At 41.4% G+C, this 23973-nt stretch overlaps 1 protein-coding gene across 2 annotated transcripts; it reads right to left on the bottom strand.

The window, feature by feature from the left end:
* Positions 1–7787: 7787 nt before the first annotated feature.
* KCNJ2 (potassium inwardly rectifying channel subfamily J member 2) lies at positions 7788–15402 on the bottom strand. 2 transcript variants are annotated; one of them, XM_077780402.1, is made up of 2 exons: positions 15319–15402; positions 7788–9498 (listed from the first exon to the last, which is right to left on the bottom strand). In XM_077780402.1, exon 2 carries the CDS (start codon positions 9278–9280, stop codon positions 7997–7999), a length of 1284 nt encoding a protein of 427 aa, XP_077636528.1. In that variant the 5' UTR covers positions 9281–9498; positions 15319–15402; the 3' UTR covers positions 7788–7996. The 2 variants fall into 2 exon arrangements, with proteins under 2 accessions (XP_077636528.1, XP_077636526.1); XM_077780400.1 differs by lacking the exon at positions 15319–15402 and adding an exon at positions 14495–14638.
* Between the last annotated feature and the right edge of the window lie 8571 nt (positions 15403–23973).

Genomic DNA, 23973 nt, shown 5'->3' with positions numbered 1-23973 from the left:
TCTGGGCTCACTTCAATTAAACCTTGAATGAAGACTCCTGTTTGAATAGTCTCGAATAGAAGGGAGAAGTGAGCTGTAGACTGAGGCCAAAGTACATACTGTATTTATAATCGAACACAGCCTTTTCAATAATTACATCCTTGTGCACTTTTTATTTTTGGTTCTTGAATAAAGTCACTCATGAAATTAAAGAGAAGGTGCTTCGACGCTTCCTTCAGTTTCTATGGCAACACTGGGGCATCTTCTGCAGCTGCCTCGTTGACTAAGTGTGCCAGAGTGAGGCAGGCTGCACCTTTAGGCTGATCCTGGAAAAGGCAGGGGGGAGTGTCGTGGATATGCAGGCCACAAAAGAGACTGAGGCAGGACCTAAGAAATCTCTGAATCGTTGATTCGACTTTCCCTCAATGATTGCTATCTGAGAGCGCGTCTGCCAAGAGTGTTTTGCTAGGGATGTGTGCACACTTGCCTTTGAAATCTCGCTATTGGTAAATAATCTGTTTTTATGGGTCTGTGTCTAAACGCCTAATCCAACCATTTATAGGTTTTGAAAGAAACTCTTCTCTGCTCTTTAGTGCAACACTCTCCAGGCTCAAATAAAAAGTTGCTTAACTAGAACTTTAGATGTAGAAGTATAGTAGCAAAGATGTGAAAACTAAAAGCCAAATTAAACTACAAGGCGTGACGCTGGTTCATGTTTGTTCAGCAGGAGTGAACCCCGACACTTGCCCAAGGGACGCTTTCTGCGCATGCGTCTGGATTGGGGCAGTGCTAAGGCAGGTGATTCCACAGAGCTACCAATCTCAGCCGAGACGGGGTAGAGCGGTCATTTGGCACCCAGAAGTGCAAGAACGTCCTTGGGGGCAAAGTTTTGACAAAATCAACTTCAACAATTCCCGGTAAGCTGTTGCAAACATATCTGAATCCATAGCGACATCCCTGAAAAAATAATGAAGATTCCTGGATGTAGGGGACAAGAATCATGTCATTGTCAGTGCCTAATGCATCGGAAGTACTCGGTAACATACATTTCTTATGTCTAAAACTGAACTACTTTCCTCCCTTGCAGGACAAAATGACTCTACATGTGTACTGCCCATTCTCTAAACGATGATCTAATAAATCAAAGTCCACATAGAAAACTTTGAATAACCAGCACCATATAATAATTCCCCCATAAAGCTTCTGTCAAGTTGAACAGAATTTTCTAGAAGTCAAAACCTTTAACAGCCTCAACCCCTGGGAACATAATCTCAAACCTGAAATTAAAAAAAGAAAAATCAGTGGAAACGAAGACTACTGTCCATAAAATCCCTCCATTCAAGCCAGACTTTTGTGTCTCAATTCACCTTTCTGGTATGCCTGACATTCTGACATCGGTCATATAGTCCTTATAATGGATTATCTTAGTAGTAGACACGGCGGATAGGAAACAACAACCGGAATGATTTGAGGGGACTCTGACATGGACAGAACAGCAGCTGATGATCTAATGGACAAAATGTAAAAGCACATGGTATCAGGCAGAAGAGCAGCCATTAGCTTGTGTCTGACACAAGGAAACATTAAATAATACATCCTAATTTTTTTTAATAAGCAGAAAGTGCATAGTATTTTAGAAAACCATTCCTCCAAAACAATGAACGCCCTGAAGGCAACAACTTGCGGTTATTTGGAGAGAGCCACTTAGCTGTAATTATTCATCATTATTATTCTTATTAGTTAGTAACAGTCCTGTGCTGAATTTTAAACTCCTCCCCGTCTACATTCCTCTTAACCTGCTCTCTCCTTTCCATTCCCAACATCCTACTCCAGTAGCTTCCAAACTAGATGACTGACTCATCCCAACTTGCCCAGAAAGGTTCCAGTTTTAGCCCTGTGATCCCTGCATCAGGGGAAGCCCCTCTGTCTCCCCCTCCCCCGCCCAGGACACCAGGACAATTGGTCACCCTATTTTAGAAGCAGGTACTGTGATAGTATTGTTGCATTCGTGGTTTACAGGTGTTACCTTGTAATCATGTAATTTTTCAGGTCATTATAATAATCCTCTATAGTGGCTCAAATCATCAGATCTCTAGAGTCCATGACCTGAACTATTTTGGAAAAAAAGAAGAGGGGGGCCCTGGTGTTTTTGAAATATGTGGATCATGGAGTTGTTTCTTAAAGTGCATGGAGCTAGCCTTCATTTGTTTATGTATGGATTTATTTAAATTTGGGAAGCAAATCTGATTGACTTGATCCACTTTCCTAGCTCTAAAACGGAAATTTCTAGAGGGAAATTTGTTTTCTTCTTTGCAAGTATGATCTGGGGAGCTGCTGCTTCAGGAAGCCAGGATTTGTTTGACTGTCACTGAGAAGAAGGCCTAAGCAGAAAGACTCTGAAATCCCACCTCTGCCTTTTCTTTTGGTATACATATTTAATAAAACAAAAAAAAATTTTTTTTTTAATAGTTTATTGTCAAATTAGTTTAAAACAAAAATTTTTAAGTAGAGGTGAGGAGCATTATAGCATTCAACTCGCTGCCTGGAGTTACCATTATATATCTTGCTTAGTGAAGCCAATCACCAAGAGGGTCATGTTACACCTTTGGCTCCCTGAAGTGGGAAGCAAGCACAAATGTATGATGTGGTAAAGGTGCCTGTAGCGTGGTTAGTACCAGGGCCTTGTGGTTTCGCCTGGAGACAGGACTAAGCAATTCCTAGTTAGTGGAAATTAATCTGAAGTTTGAAATGTACCCAAATCCCACAACGGATGCTTCAATTTGCTCTTCCTCTACCCTTTGTGCATCGTTCCATCTTTCCAACAACTGGATGAGAAATGGAGGAACAGGTTACAAAGGAGGTGGAAATCCTGGGCTAATGTGTCCCGAGTGGAGAAAAAGAATTCATTTTCATCACCTAGGGAAATAAAAGCTAAGAAGCAGAAAGGCCTTGGGTTAAATGGTGAAACTTTTACCAGGAACGCCTCCAAATGGAAAGCATAGAGTAGTGATAAAAGAGCACAGCCCAGTCAGTGCCCAATGGCCTCAATTTAAATCCCAGCCCTAATCCCTGCTGTGTGTGTTTGAACAAGACACTCAACCTCCCTGGGCCTGGTTCCTCGTTTCTTAAATGAGGATGATACCACTGCCTACTCCACAGGGTTGCTGTTAAGATTAAATTACTTCATATGTACAAAGAATCTAGAGCCATGCTTGAAACACAGTAAGTGCTCTTTGAGTATATGTTAAAGAAAAAATATTAAAGAGCAACCCATATTTCAGAATACAGATTTCCTCAGTACAGACCGCACATCCCTAGGAACTTTGTGTCCTGGAACAGTATATAGGGTTAGTGGATTCAATGAAGTTTGGAGGCAGATAAAACCTGAATTCGCGGGGCGCCTGAGTTGCTCAGTCGGTTAAGCCTCCGACTTCGGCTCAGGTCGTGGGTTCGAGCCCCGCGTAGGGCTCTGTGCTGGCAGCTAGCTCACAGCCTGGAGCCTGTTTCAGATTCTGTGTCTCCTTCTCTCTCTGACCCTCCCCTGCTCATGCTATCTGTCTCTCTCTCAGAAATAAATAAAACATTAAAAAAAAAAACACACCTGAATTCGAATACCACCTCAGCGATTAATTAGCTTTAAATCCAGCCTCAGTTTCCACCATACCAAGGGTTGGTAAATTACAAGCCATGGGCCAAATCTGGCCCACCAGTTATCATCAGTCAAGTTTTATTGAAACACATCCAAGTTATTTATTCTCATATTATCTGTGATTGCTTTTGTGCTCCAAGAGCCCAGTTGCATTGCTGAGACAGATTCTCTGTTCTGCAAGGCCCCAAATATTTACCGTGTGGCCCTCTACAGAACACTTTTACCAACTCCTGATTTATAATACCGGAATAATAATATCCTAATGGAGGGGGGAGGGCAGTGAGAACCCTATCCATAGTTTAGGCTCCGTAAAGGGTAACTATGGTCATTATGCAGAGAGTTAAGATCTAAAGCTTATGAATTTATCAGTTTTGCTTGCTTGCTTGTTTTCTATCCTCTACCTACGCCATTCTGTCCAAAAACAAAATATGAGCTTGACTTCCTCTAACTTGGATTAAGTTAATCTGCCACCCCACCACACCTCCCCGTTTGGGCAATTTCTATGGCTCTATTCATTCCAGCGCTCAGGGTTTATGTCCCATTGTTTGGAAACATTTGCTTCCGATCTCAGCAATTCTGCAGCAATCGTACAGGAAGCCCACAGACTCTTGCACCAGTTTGTCTTCAATTTTTAATTTTTTATTTAGAAATAATAAAATAAGACATAATATATAAAAATATGTACAATCCATGGTTTGTGCAGTACAAGAGGAAGACTTTTAGATACAAAAAGATGGCAAATGGGAAAATAATAGCTATCACGATTGTCAGAGACCGGGATTGTTTCACTCGCCAGAGCCCAGAGCTGAGACCCAACAGAACTAGAAAAAGAGATTCTAGTCAGGAGTGGGGAGGTGACTATACAACACTTTTATTTTTCACCTTAACATTTATTAGACCTAGAGTGAAAAACAACTCACTCTTCTTCTCAGAACAAGCGTCTTGCCTTTACTGAGTGGCTTATTATAAAACATGAACTGACATTTGTTAATTGCGAGGGTAACATGATTTGGGGGACAAAGCTCATCAAACAGACATCAAGGTTTGGGATCGAAGTTTACAGGGAAGAAAGGAAATGAAGAGGAAAAAAATAACGCATTAATAGGTTTTTTTTTTTTTTTTTAAAGGTAAAACAGACGTTCTCCGGGAATTTGGAAATGGCTACAGTGCTATAGTGACATCCTTACAATGTCTGATTCAAGTATACTTCTTAGAGGGATAGAAAACTATTCCATTCTCAATAGTCAAAATAGAATTCACTTTGTCTATCTTTTATTTAAAAATAGGATAACCAGGAATCTATGCCTCCTCCCAAAAATATAATGCCCATCCAGATACGAGCAAAAATTCTTTAAAAGGGAGCAATTCTTAAGTAAATTCAACGGGGGTTTGCTTACAATAGAGAAGCAACACATAGCTGGGAAGAGACCCCAGATATTCACGGCGAGTCTCCTCTGTCTTCATTCTAATGACATATGTGCACTAATTATGGAAAGGAGACCCAGTCAATAAGGACAAATGTTTTGAAGGTAAAATGCAGCAAAAGATGTTGTGCATTACCTGTGTCTTGGCTCTTGACAAAAATAAAAAATTAAAATTAAAAAATTGCCATTTAAAGCTTATAATTGGTAAAATACTAATAACTAGAAAAAGCTTCCAAATGAACAGTCCATGCTGAAATAAATAACAGAACATAGCAATACGAACCTTATAAGGCTGGTAAATACTTGCTAAAACCATGCTAACCGGTAGCATATAGGTACTAGCTCTCAGAAATTGCTGCACGGAAATTATACTTTCTATGGCAATTTTTTTTCCCTTTACAGACTTCTATTTACATTTGGCTTTAAATATGAAAATATCTGATAAACTTTATAAAATGTACACTTTAAAAACATAGCTTCTGCAAAATTTTCTTGAAAAAAACAAAAACAAAAACAAAAACAAACCTGTGCACCAGAAATGTTAGATTTTTTTTTTCCTTTTTTCAGAAAGAAGTTGAAAGATTTCCCTCCCTCATCCTTGCCCCCAGACCCACCCCCTTTCAAATATCTCAAGTGTTTTTAAGTGGCAGCACTGTGTGTTTGGGAGGAACCTTCTCAGTGGTCACCCCCATTCTCCACTGCATCTTCATTTCATTCAGGTCACTGAATACTCTTTGGTTTGATTATTTTCCTTTGCAAAATATCGAAATAGCAGCAGCTGAAGCACTCAGTATTCACTCACTGTCAACAGCCAAATTGTTCCCTCCTCTGTCAATCGTTTTGACCCATCAATCCCAATTCCTCCAACTCTCTAAACAACTTTCCAAACCTGCCTTTAAAGTTGGATTTAAAATAGCATCCACTTGCTTGACATCTCTGTCTTGTTTCAATGAAAAGAACACCAGTTTTCAAACCCATCGACTTTGAAGGCTGAGAACAGCAGAAACTGTCTTATTATTGCAGGCACGGCATTCAGCGATGGCTGTTCAGGAACCAGAGACCATCACACACATCAATTTACAAAATACAGGATTCCAGAACAAGCTGTTTTTTAATGGCATACAGGGATATAATACCATAAGAGAGTTGATTTTGAGACTCCAATTAAAAAAGAAAAGTCAGCACCCCCCAGAATTCACACATAAGGAACTTGAAGCCAAAAAAGAGTTCCATTATTGAGAAACAGCAAGAGGGGAAAAAAAAAAGTTTCGATCAGCCAGGCAGGAGAGACTTCTCAAAACAAGGTGTCCTTAGTAACCTGCTCCTGGGCTACACAGGCTAGAAGGATCAGCTCAGATCCAGTCCTAAGTGTGCATATATAAAGGAGACATAAACCTTTTAGTTCATTATCTCCTCTACTTGTGGCCACCTTATATTTTCTATGGCTCTTGTTGACCCTAAAATACTGCAACATTTTCATTCCCACCCTCTACCACTAAAAAATAAGTAACTTTCCTCTCCCTCCTGAATACTTGAGCTGATGTGCTACATCAGAAGTGGCTGGTCCACACCTCGCTGGCTCCCCCCTTTGACATTTGCAGCCTCCCAGACACCATGGGCCTTGCTCCAGACAGACTGATGGGAAGAAGCAGCCTAGAGGCCAGGTGGGGCATCTTCTCAAAGGCGAAGTCAAGCTGGAAGTGTCCTAACAGTTGGGGCAAGGAATTCAGCTGCAAGGGCTTATACTTATTTATCTTTCATCTTGGATGGCTCAGCTTTGAGGATACCAAAGAACTCCAACGGAGGTCTTATCTTATGGAATAAATTTTGGAATGTGCAAAAAGGGGAAATCCAGAAAAATCTAAGAGCACATCGCCATCTCTCACCTTATGCATCAGCCTGGCCAGTCCTACCTGGCAGGGAGCAAAAGATATTTTATATTGTGTATATGTGAATTTTACTTCCCCTTTCTTCTTTCCCCTCTCATACACAAGTTGCATGAAAGAACAAAATTGAAAAAGCACTACACTTACTAGATTCTGTGTGTATGATATTCTGTTTTCTGAATACGGTGAAAAAGGAAAGGGCAGTTCAAGGTCTTGCTGAGGTTCAAAGTTACTGTCTCTTGATTTCAAGGCAGCCACGGGGCTTTCTATCCCTTTTAGAATAAGCTTCACTGTGCAAAAATGTGCATTATCTTTGGTATTTATTTTAGGTAGTCTAACTTAAAATTTGAGATAACCCATTAACATCATGGAAGGAAAAAAAAACAAACAAACCCAGAGGCTACCATTTGGCTAGTGTTACATAATGCCCTTATGTAACCCAAAGAGAGAGAGAGAGAGAGAGAGAGAGAGAGAGAGAGAAAATCAATTCTAGCAAACAAATTACTGGCCTCAAAAAATCAGGCTCTCATTTGGCAGCTCATAGCCAAATACTTGCCACTTTGAAGCACACATCATGAGCTTTCAACAGAGTTCAACACTGACTTTTAAATTACACGAAAGAAAAACTACACAACAACAAAAATACGATTTGTGTTCATGTAGTTAGCAGCTTTTCAAAAATTAAGGCAGAGTCTTGCCTTTGTTATGCCATTAAAAACATTCTTGTTCCCTAAAGAGAAGCATTCTGGATTAGTCAAATACCCAACCAAGGCTTGCCTGCAAGTTCAAGTTTTGTAAAAACACAAAACAATACATAAAAACCCCATAACTTATTCTACAANCGGGTGGGGTGGGGGGTGGGGACAGGGAGGCATGTTGAGTGCTTTATGTTCATTTCCGAGCTTACAGTCTTTCTTTGAAACCATTGTGCTAGCCTCAGTCCCTTGTGGCCACTTGCCTTGACCCACCTCTTCACCAGTACCGTCGTCTGAATAACTGTTTTGGGCCTTTGACCAACAGACTGTATTTTAAAGTAAATATTCCAGAGAAGGAAGCAGTCATATCTCCGACTCTCGCCGTAAGGGCCTGGGCTCTAGAGGTACACTTGCCTGGTTGTGAAGGTCTATGTCAGGGGGTGTGTCCGTACTAGTGCTTTCTGGAACTCCATTTTCACTGTCATCTTCCTCTTTGCTTGTGAGGGCAACTTCGTTTTCGTAGCAAAATGAATTAGCATTTGAGAGGATGTATTTCTTTTCTGCTAAGTCTCTGGCACTACAAAGGGGAGTGTTGGGCACTTCGTAAGTCTTGTGGAACCTTGAATAGTCCACTTTGTAATAGTGCTTCTCTTCAAAGAGTACAGGCTCATAGCGGTGGCCCCAGAGGATTTCATTGGCCAGATATGAGCTACGGCACTGTGTTGTCATGGCGGTGGCTTCCACCATGCCTTCCAGTATCACAACAATTTCAAAGTCTGCATTGTCAATGTCCTGTTTACTCAGATCGTATAAAGGACTATCTTCATCTATTTCATGGACTATGGTGATTGGGGACACCAGAAATATACGGTCAATTCCACTGTCAAAACCAACGTTGATATCTATTTGATCCAGGGGGATGTACTCCCCTTCAGAAGTAATTCTGGATTTGAGCAGCTGGGCTCTCACGTGAGCTTCCACCAAGTGGCTTTTCCGAAGATTGCCCACCCGCCACATCAAACACAGTTTGCCATCTCTCATGGCAATCACAGCATTGTGACTGAAGACAAGAGTCTCGTTTCTCTTCTTTGGCTTTGCCATCTTTGCCATGACTGCACCAATGATAAAGGCATCAATGATGCAGCCCACAATGGACTGGAACACCACCATAAAAACAGCAATCGGGCATTCGTCCGTGACACACCTGAAGCCATAACCTATGGTTGTCTGGGTCTCGATGGAGAAAAGGAAGGCCGCTGTGAAGCTGTTGACCTCCGAGACACAAGCTTTGCTCTCTTTAGATGCATCCAGATCCCCATGGAGCAGAGCTATCAACCAAAACACACAGCCAAAAAACAGCCACGAGAGAACGAAAGCCAGACAGAAGATAACCAGCATCCATCGCCAGCGAATGTCCACGCACGTAGTAAAGATGTCTGCAAGGTACCGTTGTCCCTTCTCACCCACATTGATGAACTGAACATTACAGTGGCCGTCTTTCTTCACAAAGCGGCTCCTGCACTGTTGTCGAGTGTGGACTTTACTCTTCCCATTCCCAAAGCCATTTGCAACCGCCATGGTGGCCAACTTCATCCCGTCTTCTTCTGAAGAGACAATGCTATAGCGGTTGGTCCGCACACTGCCCATCGCTTCTGCTGTGGACTCCAGTGCTTCTGCTTTGGAAAACAGTCTGAGTTTTTGCAAAACCCTTTGGAGAAACAGTTTTGAATGTTCAGTGAGGACACACACACAAAAAAAAATAAGGAGAGGTGGGGGGTCTCCAGGAGCCTTGAGCTTCTACCAAGGTCTGTCTACTGACATGCAGAGCTACCTTAGTAACTCAGCTGACATCCAGGGTTCGTGTCCTGCAAACAAACAGACAGACAGACAGAAGACATTATTCATTAGAAGAGATGTCATTATTGAAGGGTTCTACTCTCTAAGGCAGCATGTCTTCACAAGATACAGTCAAATATAGAGAAGTATGTGCTGCATTGAATAATAGGATTTTTCATTTCTTTGCCCCCCAAAAATATTTATATGATATAAATAAAGTCAATAAACATAGAAGACGTAGTTGCTTGGAACAGTCTTTCAACCAACATTTCAGGTCCTTTTTCCCTTTTCCAGCAAGCTAGGAGATTCTGTTTTACAGATACCCTCTCTTTTTCTCTCTCTTGCCTTCTGTACTTGCTAGGGTCCCAAGTTATCAAGCAGAAGAAAGACTTGTTAAGGCCAAAGTTTGTCGCAAGGCTTTGAGAACTCAAGACATGTCTAGAGAACATTTCATATAAATGCAGTACATTCACATTAATTTGAGTTGCAGGTGCATTATGGGAGACTATGGGAGCCCTTGATGACACGGTGGAAAGCAGAAGGCACAGACTAATTTGTTTAAATGATAAAACTGAGTACACAGCCCTTATAATGATCTGAAATCGGTCCCAATTTCTGGAGACTGTTTGGGCTTGCTGCATCACTTCACACGCTGCAAGCAGCCACTTTGCAGAAATGCCTGATAACATCTCTGTAGTGCAAGTGATTCTGACTTGAAGGCGTAGGTTTGCTCGCTCTGGGGGATAAAGAGTGAGTCTGTTGCCTAGCAATGAGTCCTGAAATTCTCCGGAGATGGGACTGCCATGTGTAATGACAGGCTAGGAAGTAAGTACCTTTGTGCCAAAGGACCAGGTCTTTAGCGAATTGAGATAAGGCAGGAACTCATTTCATGTGGGTCCAATTCTATGTTTTCCCAAACAGAGACAACTTTGTAGGAGCAGAGCATAATTGTCAGTTTACTTTCACTTCGAGCACTGCTGTTAGCTGTATGTTCCCATGGAGAAGGCACTCACCTTTACCTAATGTGAACAAATAGTAGTTTTTTAATTTTCTCCTCTTGCTTCATCCTAACCTAGGTAACAACTGTCTATTTAACTTCCCATCTTCACTCCAAAGAAAACTATTATTTTTCCTTGAGTGACAAACAGAAGTCTAAGAAAGTCAAGCGTGTTTCTTTCATCAAGTAGAAATTAAAAAAAGAAGATGGCATATAAAAACCAAAAGCAATCCCCCACTTGTCAAACAACCCAATCGATCTCCTGCAATAAAGGGGGTCAATGAAAAGCAGATGGTGAGGAGCAGAGATTTGCTGAAGCCCTGATAACGAGGTCTCCACTTTTTCTTTCTCCCCCCAAACCACATTAAGATTAAGTGGTTAACCGAACCAATTTCAGCCAAGCCAACTGCAAACAAATAAAGCAAGCGATGTATCTTGTTTTGGTACACCCCCTTAAAGAGAGGCAAGGTGCATTGTCTTTGAAACTGCCTCGTTACAGGCATTTCACTTCTCCCTCCTTATCCAGGTTATTATGCAAGAATGTGCCCCAACACATTTTTCCTGAGATTAGTCATCTGTGAAAATTGCAATGTGTGTTACATTTTGGCAGCTTTTGACACCTAAATGATGCCCGATTTGAAAGTGCCTTTGAATTACTTTATAAAAAGAAGTTACTGTGCCTTCCCAGTCTTCCACCTGCTTCAATGTTTTGTCTGCTTCTCTATGAAGTTTGTACTTGGACAAAAGAAACAAGTCTCCTATTCCTCAGGGTTCTAGGTCCTGGACATGGAAAGGATTTTTTTTAACAGTTGATTTCAAGATTATTGGGCTCATGTGAAATTGCCAAAGATTTCTACACAAAACCAGATAGGGATAATAATATAATAGCAGATGCAGGTGTACTTTCCAAAAAAGGGGGAGGGGAAAAGGCTCGCTTAAATAGTGCTTGTATCCTTGAGCTCTGGATGACTTCAGAATCTTATATTATAAGTTGACACCAAGAAATTCCCTTTTCATGATTCAAAACAAGCCTTCCATCTGAGTTACCATGAGGGACCATGAGTAGACAGATTCAAATTTCTTCTGACTTATTTCTGCACTCTTTCCAGATTAAAGCTTAACAACCATATGAAATCCAAAGACTGAATTACGACCTTCCAAAAATCTTGACCCCAGGACATCAGTTCGAATTCCGCAAAACACAACACCAGCTTCCTACGAATAGCTTTCTGCATTTAGAACTTGAAAACAGCCTGTATTGAACGACTATTATTGTCTTATTTCCACTGTTTATGACAGAATTTGTTCCACATGTAGAGTATCATTTAGAAATTTTACCCTTCTGCCTGGAAAGGGGAAAAAAGATTTTTTTTTTTTTTTGGCAAAACGGAAGCTTTTGTCACTTCGAACAGATATGCTCCAAAACAGATTTATGTGTGTATATGTGTGCACACACATTATGTGTATTCAGAGTTTTGGGAAACTGATTACAGAGCAAAACTCTGGAACTTGCCACAGTTTGCTAGAGTGATTGTCTTAATATTTCATTATGATGAATGCCCTTCTTACTGACCTACCCACATGCCCAACTGACTTTACGCAAGCAGAAAACTTCCTCGCCTGCTTTCCTCCCACTAAGAATCACCGATTCTTGAGTGTCTAGAGAGAAAACTTTGATTAGGAACAGGGCTTTCATGCCAGTTTATTGTAGACATATATTCAAAATGATTCTTTGAGAAACATTCAATCAAGAGTAATGAACACTAAGCGATTTGACTCCTTAAGGGGTACAACTCGGGAGAATCCATATTTGATTTGATGAACAATGTGTAAAGTCCCCTCTCAGCAAAAATATTTCAGGGCCTGATGTAAATTTAATACATACAAATAATCATTTTACCCAGGCTATAACCAATGAGGTAGAAAGTATTTCTGGGAAATTGAGAGGCTACATGTGGTGCTGTTCATGTTAAGACTATTTATAGGCTGAGCCAAAATTAAGCATAAGCAATGGAAAAAAATAGTTCAGCCATTTCAATCTTAGGTAGATGTTAAAGAGAGAGAGCACTACAGATAAATTCAAGGTCAAGGAGATAACACTGTATAAATGAGTGAATCTGAATCATTTTTCTCATATAGGAAATATTCCCAAGATGAGCTATAAGAAACTGGAAAAATAGAATTATGAAGAATAAATGTGTCCCGTAAATAATATGGTCGTGGTGTACAGTGGATAACAAAGTTTCTAACTAAGGACAGGAAATAAGGATAGGTAAAGAAAGTGTGCCGGGCTGAAAGAAAGGTCTGCTAATGAGTGTTTAGAGCAGTTATTCCCCAGCTGACGCCACATAGACCAGCCTGAGTGTGCTCAGGGCACATGTTGCTATGTGAGCACAACTGCTGGCAAAGCAGCCTCTTAGAAGCTCAGTAAACAGAAGGGAGGGGGAGGGGTAAGAGGGGAAGGGTAGAGGGATATGCATTTATCTGCGTGAGCACTCTACCATTTATATTCAGCAATGCACGTAGCATCACCCAGCATCTGCAAATGCTGAGAAACAGACATATTTGGGGAGATAAAACCTGCAACAGCTTATCAGTTCAGGTAAAAATGTGGCCCATCTTTCATGCTCTGGAAAAGTCATACAAGGACTCTACAGCTAACCAGAGATTCTACAACTGGAGCATCTAAAGATGGTAGAAATACTGTGTGTCCTTAAAAAAAAAAAAAAAAAAAAAAAGCCAAACTCACCAGCGTTTAGAACAAATATTCCTACGGATACACTACAAAAACAGTAAAGAAAGTGCCACCACAACATGAGAGGGAGGTGTTAAAGCAAAGTTACGTGACCTTGACTCCAACGATGACCCCTCCCACCATCCTTGAAGGAACATGTCTTACTCCTGAGCCTGGAGATTTTTCCAGATATTGGCACATATAAATAAACCACTCAGGGGTGGCGTGGAAGTGAGCAGGAAAAAGCTAACAAGTGTACAGGTATTATACAGCAGACGCAGGGCAGTGGTGTGAGGAAATCTGACAGCCTATTGATTATTAATGTGAAGAGAAAGTAAGTGGTAAAAGGCAGTTGCATTCTTTCATACCTAAAACACGTTTTCAGTGCCTTGTTTCCTAACAGGTAAATTCTGAGCTTATGAAAATACCCAGGATTCACAGCCGTATCCTAGTTACCATCCAACTGGCAGGCTTATCCAGACACAGACATTAAACTGCCCATTTCCTATCTCGATTTTTTTTTCAATTGTCATGACAAGTCTATGTTATGATGCAATCTTTTTGCAGAATCAAGTCATTCTGGCCACTGTGCTTTCCTGAAACCACACTGTCTTCAACTTAGGTATTAATACTATTATTACCAAGAATAATACGTTGCTTAGGAGAGAGTGACAAATGATGTGAAAGTTTTGCGGTCTTGGGGCTCAAATCCAACTCGGGCTCGCGCTCTCTTTCCCCAGCAAAGCAACTTTGAGACGCTCGCTCTGCTTGGAACTCCACGCTACACTTGAAGCAATGACAAAGGGGAAAAAAAAGACGCCAAGGAAGGATCAAGACTACTGCTGAGTCCCAAGTTTGCCAAGATTTGAGACCAGTGCTCTAGAAGCACTCCCCACCCCCCGCCTTTTTTTTTTTTTTTTTTTTTTTCCTTCCTTAGAGCAAGAATCGAACACAGGCTCCCTGGCCCATGTCTCCAAGCTCAGTATCTTGCTACAGCTGGTGCATTGGAAGTTATGAGCACAAACAGATGCTGCAGAGAAATCTGTTTCTATTGCTCAACTGTTCCAAGCATGTCTCAGTATTTTTAGCTCTGGGGATGTTCTGGTGCGCACACAAACTCTATAGGCATGATCTGGGACTCCGCAGCGTGGGTAAGCGCTACAGCAGCGTGACAGCTGGGCACCTCTGGGGCAGGCGGGGCAGGGCAGGGTCGGCGACGGCGGCCCGAGTCCGCTCCCCAGGACACACAGGCAGCGGGAGACAAGGAGGGAAGAAAACACACAGCGGCCCTTACCTGTTGCTGGCGCAGGAGCATGGGGACATGGAGTGGAAGTGGGGGGTACAGAGGCATGTAAGATCCAGTAGTTTGTAAAAGCGAGTGAGCCAAAGCAAACCAGAATCCCCAAGACCCAGCTTGCCGGCGCCGGGGAAGGCTGTGCGCTGGCCAGGGCTCTAGTGCGCTCTGCAATATCCTGGGCTCTTTTGAGACACCGGCCCGCCTGGCCCCGCCCCCCGGCCTCTGCCGGCCAATCGCAGCGCGCCTGGCCGCCCGGCCGGCCCCGGGAATCGCAGCAGGGAGGGGAGGATGCTACACCCGCGACCCGCCGCGCGGCCAGCGAGGAGAACCTGCCGCCGCTTCCTCCCCCTCCGCCCTGCGAGCGGGGTCGGGGAGTCCGGCCGCGGCCGGGGAGGAGGAAGTTGCGCCCCAGCTGGGACGGCAGCAGGTGGGCAGCTCCGCGGCCTGGCTCCTGCGGCTGCCTAATTGCAGCCCGGCCTGGGGACCGGCTTCCTCGGCCGTCTCCGGGCCCCACACTTCCCTTCTGCTCTCCTCGGCGGCGGCTCGCTGGGCTCCGCGAGGGGCTGCCAGGGCCGGGAGGAGCGTTTGCAGGCGGGGAGGATCGCGTTGCGCGGCGGCCCCGGCGCATCTCCCCGCCTCCCCCTCGCTCGCACCTACAGCCCCTCGTCCCCCGAATTCCCCGGCGGAGGAGCCGCGAATGCAGTGGGGCAAAGGGACCGGGACCGGCGCGCGGAGCCCGGCTGGATTTAGACGCGCACAACTTTTGCAACTGCAGAGCCGCTGGGCTCTTGTCTGCGCCCGGCTGTCCGTGAATTACTTACACAGCGCCTAGACTTCTCTGCAGGGTGAACGACTCGTTCCCTCTCGCACTGTCCGCCCTCAATCTCTTTCTCCGCCGCCGCCCGGCACGCTCTACTGATCTAAAATCAGAGCAATTAGAGTAATGAATTCTCTGGAACAGCAACTCCTACAGACACTCAGCTCTGCCCTCGCATCCGCGCCTCCCAGCCCTCACTCCCAGCAACCAGGCAAGAGCATGTAGACCCTTTAAAACCCTCTGTCAATTTCAGTGTTAACCGCGTCTGGATCCTGCAACTTGACAGATTAGTCCGTGTGTGCGCGTGTCTGTGTGTCGGTGTGTGTGTGTGTGTGTGTGTGTGTATCTCTGTGTGTCAATCGAGTAAGTACATATATCTCTGATTACTTAGGCGTCATAACGAAGCTTTGCTCTTAAAGGACACAGTATATTTAGGAGTCTTCCTTACACGGAGTTTGAAATTCCTGTGTGTGTGTGTAATGTTTATTTCCTCAAGCGACCCAATGCGTCTTTCGTGCAGTTGATTTAAACCTCTCAAGGCCTCCTAGAGTCGCCAAACTACTTCCACGGTCTGGCTGGTATTGGGGCGGCACAGACTGGTGGCTTTCTGAGCGGAGAGGAGGTGAAACTGACAATTCAAGGAAAGGGTCTGCGCCCACCTCCTAGCCTCATACCCTCACTTGGCCCCTAGGAGGTGCTGGTGAAATATGCTAGGTCTTGCAGATGCGTACTTAACCCTGCTTTAGCAAGGGTGCCGCATGTCCTGGCGCTGAGCGAGAGACTGAAATTAAGAGTGAGAAATAAGTTGTGCGTGCGGCGTATCTGCTCTGAGAGCCAAACGTATTGCTGTTCCATTCCGCTTGCTGAGGTTATACAGTCCTCCAAGCCCTGTAAACGCCTTGCCTTGTAAAACCGTGTATGCGAAATAATGCCTCACAAAGGTGGGGGGGGGGAGGTCTGTCTACCTTAATATTATTAAGTAATGTATTACTTTTAAACAGCTTGCATTAACTCTGCAAAATAGATGGATGTGTCGAAACCCAGTCTGCAGCCCAAAGCTAAAAACGTGGAGATAGACAGACTAACTGCATAGCCAAAGGAAAGACAAGGAGTGACATCTCACTGCCCACCACAATAAGCTGCTTCTGAAATTGTGTTTCTTCTAAGAAACAGTTGGGAGAGGTCCAGTTAACCCCTTAAAACATTAAGCCTAAAAGGAAAGAGGAAATCATTCATTTATGTATATGTCCTTTATTATGATTCAATCTGTGCATCTGTAGATAGCTAAGACTTTTCCAGCCCGTGTGAACTCAGAGAGATGACAGCATTTTTATGTCCAGGTAATGAGCTCTTTTGGCAAATCAGTCATCCAGAAAGGAGTGCCATTTTTCTGGCATGTGGATTGAAATTGTTTTATTTTAATATTCTACTATATCTGAAGAAACTGACTACAAACATAGGCCAAGAGAGTTTCATGTAATAGAAGAATCTTTAAAGAAATGAATGCGAAGTTATAAGATTATGGTTGGTTACATAAATTTTGTTATGGGAGGGGGCAAATAAATAGACGCACCTTCATCTTTCTCGTCAGCGTCACTCTTACCCACCACGGGCTGATATGCAGCAAGGCTTATTTCTTAAAGAAAAATTGATTATTGCAATACGCAGAGTCCCAGCCTGAATAGAAGTTTTACCTTTGTTATTTAGCTAAATAAGGATACCTTTGTTATTTAGCTAAATAAGGAAACAAGAAGGATTACGTTCTGTAAGTAAATGACACTTTGTAAATGCATGATAGCTTTGATTAACTCCACTGCTTCATGTTATAAAGGAAAAAAAAATAAATGTACATTTTAATGAATAAGTGACTTGTCACTATGTCCCTATTAGGAAAATTCTCGTGTTCCAAAGCTTTCAGGACTTTTGGGAATGATGCGTGATAGAGATTTCTCTAGTCACAATGTATCTTTTTTGGCTGAATCAGTCCTTATTTAGCAAAAATCCCCATTAGTTTTGGACACCAGTGCAGTTGGGTGTTGGGATCCATCTGTGGATTAAATTTTTCCAAGGAAATGACAGTTATGCCCTTACTGATTCCCTCCACAGTAACCACCTATAATATTAGAGCCAAATATTAGTCACAATCCAGATCTGCAGTCAGATTATGAACGGGTGTGTGACGCAGAAGGGAGTGTTCCACTAGGAACACAGATCTTTCCTTTGCACTTACATAAATATCTCTAGCAATCAGATATATTTTCAGACTTCTATTAACCAGATGTGCAGTCCAATTGTACGATGATGAGAAGTGAAAAACTCCTTTCATTTGCATCCACTACATTTTGAGAACCCCTTAGTAATCTTTGCGGAAATAACTGAGAGCAAGAAATAATAAATAAATGTCAGATGAACTTGCAGTGTAGACAGGATGAGTTTGCAATCTCCTGCAATGAGGGCAAGCCATTGGCAATGGTATTTTGTTAATGTTTACTTATTTATTTTGAAAATGAGAGAGAGTGCTTGCTGCGTGCGAGCTGGAGAGGGGCAGAGAGTCCCAAGCAGGTTCTGCGTTGTTAGCTTAGGACGCAATGTGGGGCTCAAAGTCACAAACAGTGAGATCATGAACAGAGCCAAGATCAAGAGTCAGATGATGGGGCACCTGGGCGGCTCGGTTGGTTAAGCGTCTGACTTCGGCTCAGGTCATGATCTAGCAATTCGTGAGTTCAAGTCCAGTGTCAGGCTCTGTGCTGACAGCTCAGAGCCTGGAGCCTGCTTCAGATTCTGCGTCTCCCTCTCTCTCTGTCCCTCCTCCGCTTGCGCTCTGTCTCTCAAAAATAAAAAACCTTAAAAAAAGGGTCAGATGCTTAACTGACTGAGCCACCCAGGTGCTCCTGGCAATCGTATTTTAAGGCACCAAATGTAACCTTACCTATGGGAAAACAGCTTTGGCAATTTCACTTACGGCTTACCATACTGATAAGAGTGGTAAATTTTCATTTGCGAGTGGTAAAAATTCATTTTAAATTCACTAACTGTATTTGTTGAGTACATGCTTTGTATTTTAACTATATGCTGAGTGATAGGGGAGACTTAAAAGCCCTGAGAGGAACAATTTCTTCCCTCTGGGAATTCACAGCCAGAGTCTCTCACTGAGAAGACAAGCAAGGCACCAGTGAAATCAAATGGCCCAATGACAGGAAAGGAAGCCTACAGTTGAAGTGATAAAATAGATCACGCAAGCAAAAAACGATGTTTGGAGAGTTTCTGAGGAGTCGAATCAACTAGAATTTATGGGGAAGTTCAGGATCGAAGACTTAATATGTGTGGTATATGTAGAGTTGTGTTAAGGATAGTAAGAGAATACAAGACGATAGGATTGTCTCTTCATTCAGTTTATGTCCTGAAACAGCTGTCAAGCCCCCAATCGGTCCGTAGACATGTAATCGCGTGTATAAATTATAAGCTGCTTCTAAGAATGCTTCATGTCTCTGCCTACACACACACTGATTCTTCTAAAGCAGGAGGATTTATTCCACAGGCTGTATTTGCCATTTGTTACCACTCTAACACTCAGTGATGATGTCTCCTTTTTCTGGCATCCCTGGGAGTGCAGTATATCGCATAATAGCTTTTCTAATCAATTGAAATTTGTTTGTGTTGGGAACTATTTTCTCCGATACACTGTATACATCTGATTGCTCCTGTAGCCCTCTGTAAATATTTCTAGTGTAGCATGTCATGCTATTCCAAATAGGTTTCCCTGTATTTTTCCACCTAAGAGCTTTTCAAAATCCACTGCCATGTCTTCTTTATCTTTATATCCTCATTGCCTTGCACAGGGCCAAGGAAATAAGTCAATTTCAGTAAATGTTAGTTGAATGATGGAATGAAAGTAACAGTATTTTTGAGTAAAGTAATGGCTTTTGAATAATGACTCGGTATCATTATAATCATTTTCACCTGCAACAGAGGGGGACCCCCAGGTTACAGTAAGAGCAACGTCTTCTACATTAAATGACTCTAGACTAAGCTTACTTAAGTCTTCTTCCTGTTTTTTCCCTCTTTTCCACCAAGGACAGTCCTCACTCCTCATTATTCTTTCTGTCAAATATATCAGGCTGTCATCATGCTCTATCTAATTTGTTGATTCTAATCTGCACAGTACTGAGAACTTATATAGACTGCGTTGCTTAGAAATATGTGCAAAGTGAAAACAAATATATTCTAAAGGGCTTAAAGTAGATATATATTTTTGACATAGTATGAGCAGATGCCAAATTTGGAGTTACCTTTTGGTCAGTTTCATTTTTGGGTAAAAAAGCTGTAGGATATGGATTCATGACATCTATTTCAGCCTCTCAAAGCATTTAAATGCTTTATTCCTGGTATTTACTGTGTAATAAATAGTTAAGGAAGACCTCTGGATAAGGGAGGTACCTTTGTGTCTGCAAATATGCACGTTTATACATATATGTACAACAAAACCATACAGTCATTTATTGAGAAATCATTTGAGTGCTTACTGTTTCCATTAATATGATCTTTATTTTCCATCAAATATGTTAAAACCAACAATACTAAATTGGAATTTTTTTTTTTAATTTTTTACATTTATTTACTTTTGAGAGAGAGCGAGCATATATGGGTGAGGGGCAGAGCCAGAGAGGGACACAGAATCTGAAGCAGGCTCCAGGCTCTGAGCTGTCAGGACAGAGCCTGACTTGGGGCTCGAACTCACCAGCTGTGAGATCATGACCTGAGTCAAAGTTGGACACTTAACTAACTGAGCCACCCAGGTGCCCCTGGAATTTTTTTTTTAATCACACTTCCAGAGCAGCTGAATTAATATTTAGTAAACTACTCTCTTCTGTCATGCTCTGGACGACCATGTATTTCGTGTGGGTGAGATAGTTATACTCTGAAAATATCATATTCATCTTCAGGCTACCTTACTCTTACTGATTACGATGACCACTGCATCTGTGTTGTCTGACATGTCAGCTCCCTTAAAAGTAATGAGCCTAAAGCCTTAGTTCATTATCTCTTAACACAGGCTTAGATCTCCTTAGATCTCCTTGGATCGGGGAGCCCTGCCATAAGATGCCTGGACCTTGGCTTTTTCCAGACTAACAACAACAAAAAACAACTTCAGACAACCATGATTAGTCACAACTGTAGACATTTAAAGAGTATGCCACAAGCTACAAAGAAAACACAAAACACAGTCTGAGTAATGTCAACAATACTGTAGTGTTACTTTTGAAGGAAAGGGTATATACCGGAATGTCTATGTTTGAGGATATGGGCTCTAACAGTTTGTGTGTGTGGTTTCTCAAGTGTATGTAGGTCTTTTTATTTTCATTGTCAGAGCAGTTATGGCAAATGTACAAGAGAAACACTGAAAATATAGAAGAATGCAGGAAAACACAGAAAATAAATCCATATTCTCACCATTGTAAATATTTTGGCATTATCTCCCCCTTTTTCCTATTTTCTATCTTTATATTTTTATAATTTTAAGATCAATTGTGTCATACTTTTTTATACATGAGTATCTTACTTTTTATACTTAAGTATTTGTCATGCAATTAAAATTCATTGGAAAGTATATATTTTAATGTTTACGTGTATTTCATGTCTGTAGTATGTATGAACCATACTTTAATGAGTCATCATCTATTCTTATACCTTTATATTAATTTTGGTTTATACTCGTATAATGATGCATTAACTGTTCTCGTAGATTGTTTATCTTCATCTCTTACTATTTGGTTAGGTTTCCAAATGTGGAATTACTAGGTCAAAGGGTATGATTTCTTGAAACATTTTTTTAATTGCAATTCTTTCAAGACAAATCCTGATACATTGAATTTCAAGGATATTCTAAATTATGTGACTTTGATGATGGTGACGGCATTACACGATGGCTAGAGTTTGGACTTTGGGTCACCCTGATATGTGTTTGCAGCATTGATCCAGCTAGCTGTAAAAGGCCATTATAAGGATTCAAAATAATACACATAAAGTGCTTGACGTATAATGAACACTTAGGCGATGGAATTTTTCATGCTACCTTTGCTGCTCCTGCTACTAATGATGAAAAGGTTAATAAATATAATAAATTAATTGTGGGGAGTAAGATGTTTTAAAGAGATATTTAGATGCAATAAGTCTTTCAATAACATGACAACCTGTTGCGGTGCCTGATTAAGTGTGAAAATCATAAATGAAGAGAGAAACATTTGAGGAGTTTAGGAACATTTTATAGCTATATTGGCATAGGGGCTGCTGTTAGAAGGAGACAAACAAAGTGGATTTTCTAGGTGATGGTCAGCATTTGAATAAAGTAGCGAATAAAGAGATATTGGTATTGAACATTAAATTCAGACCAGATTTTAGACCCTTCAAGACAAGCATGAAGAGGGACACTTTTATTCTTTAGATGGGGAGGGATCTGCCGATGACTGAACAGAAGACTAAGAGCTGTGAGCCGGACTGTGAGAACATCATTGGGACTGTCGTTTCTACATCCGTTGCCTTTGGCTGCATTCCTGCCATGTGATGTTTTCTTCTGGATTTCTCCTCATATGCTTTCCCAAATCCCAACTTGAATGTATAAGGAAATAGAGATAGAGAAATTTTGTTTCAAGGAAGTTCCTCATGTGAATGGAGGCTGTTGATACGGATTCTAAGTCTGCTGATTTCAAACCCAAGATTTCTTCCTCGCTTTCTGCAGAATATAACTTTTCATGGCATCCGTGCTCAGATGAATCTAGAAACCATAGAATAATAGGGCTGTAATTTTCACTGCCAATTACTAATTCCCCTCAAATTATTCCTACACTGACTATAGTACATGAAGTTTGGCATTTCAACTCCTCACACAAGACCGATTTCCAAATGTTTGGGCTCAATTTCTGTGTTTCATGTGGGAGACTGTATCTGAGGATATGATTGATCTTTTCCTCTTTCATTGACCAGTTCCTGTTCCTCCATTGATATTTAATTCCAGGTCCTTGGTAAATGTGTCTTTTAATATTCAAAGCCCTGTGTATAAGTTACAAATAAGCAACTTGTATTACAACAATACAAAAATAAAATGCTATACTTCACTCTTACCAATAACATTAATGACTAATGATAACAGGAAAAATAACTTTGATAGCACTACGTGGTTCCTAAAACAAAACCCAAGCTACCTTACTGCTCATTTTATAGGTGCTTACTTAGATATTTTAATGTACTAATTAGGATCAAATCCAAACTAGGATCAAAGCTATTCAGATTTGAGCTTCACCCGGTCCGTTCTAAATGTTAAAGAAATCCAAATGAATGATCACTGTAATCGAGCATTTCAGAAAATTGTTTCTATGGTTAGTAACAGAGAAACTCTGAATTTATTACACAGACTTAAATCCTGTCTCAGTATTGCAGCTTCTGGTCTTATCAGCAAAGAAAATCTCTTTTTAAAACTTGTATTTACGCTAAATCTATTCTGTTAAATGGTTTGTATGACTGAATCACCAAATTTTAGCAGGGCAGGAACTGCCACTAAAAATAATGCCTTCTAGTAAGCTCCGTCATCTTCCTGCATGTAAACTGAAATACGTGAAGACTCCCCAGTATACCTGTTAGGTCAACTTGGGGAAAGAAAATCATTTAAGAAAGCTAGCTTTCGAATTTACTGAGATCAAATCTCTTATGTATGTTAAACACATGCCATAATGCTTTCCACAAAGAAAAATCCTTGAAAAATATGATGTATTTCCCACTTGGGCAAAGGTTAAAAACCCAAAGCTATTGTTTGGAATGCCGATTATTTTTCTATAAAAATGTAGTGTCTCCTTAAGGAGTACTAGATTAAGAGAAAGAAGGAACGTATTTAATAAATTAGTGAGCACAAAGCCAATTCAAAGTATATAAACATGGAAACACATGCATACTCAGAGTTCTATGTCTTGAATTCATGGTGTCATAGCCAAGAACCTCACAAGAGGTTGAAGATGGCTGCATTTTGATTTGCAGTACTTCGTTCTGACAAAAGAGCTGGAATCAGCATTGAGATTCCATTTCTGAGTAACTTGCTTTCATGAACCCGACTTTATGGTGTTTAGGAGTTCGGTTATATTTTGCAATTTGTAATTTTTAAAAAAAGTTATCTACTCACCCATTGCACACATATTTCTTATGCATTAAAATACGAAACATTCAAAGCAGATAGTGGTGACTTGCTCAGTATTTTCCAAAAAAAGAATAATCTATAGAGCTCTGAGGCTAAACAGCTTCAATCTTTTTTACACAATGCTAGCTAAGGACACATAACAGAGGCAGTTAGTTCATTCCTTTGGAGCGGCGGCCGATGAAAGTCCTATTTGTATGTCCTGGCAGAACCTGTCTGAACATCTACTTGGTCAAAGCATCATTTAGCACAAAAGACTGTCATCAATGCTATATCCATAGTATCAAAATCCAGGCAGGATAGTGGAAATGTATGCGAGTCTCCTTAATCCTGGGCTCTCAGTGACTCGGCGCTCTTCCCTAAGCGAATTAAGCACAGAAATGAATTCATTCCTCTCTATGTTCTATCTTCTTTCCTCATACATTGTTTGCCTTGGTTCCTTTTTCCTCTCCATGGTCCATATATTATTTCAAATCCTAC

Source organism: Crocuta crocuta, unplaced genomic scaffold (assembly GCF_008692635.1).
Source record: "Crocuta crocuta isolate KB4526 unplaced genomic scaffold, BGI_CrCroc_1.0 scaffold288, whole genome shotgun sequence".
Lineage (NCBI taxonomy): Eukaryota > Metazoa > Chordata > Mammalia > Carnivora > Hyaenidae > Crocuta > Crocuta crocuta.
Note: the sequence above shows the minus strand (reverse complement) of the source record. Positions and strands in the feature narration are given on the sequence as shown.

Bases quoted from the DNA above. Each gene is read 5' to 3' on its own strand.
- KCNJ2 (XM_077780402.1), bottom strand. From the start codon at position 9,280: ATGGGCAGTGTGCGGACCAACCGCTATAGCATTGTCTCTTCAGAAGAA.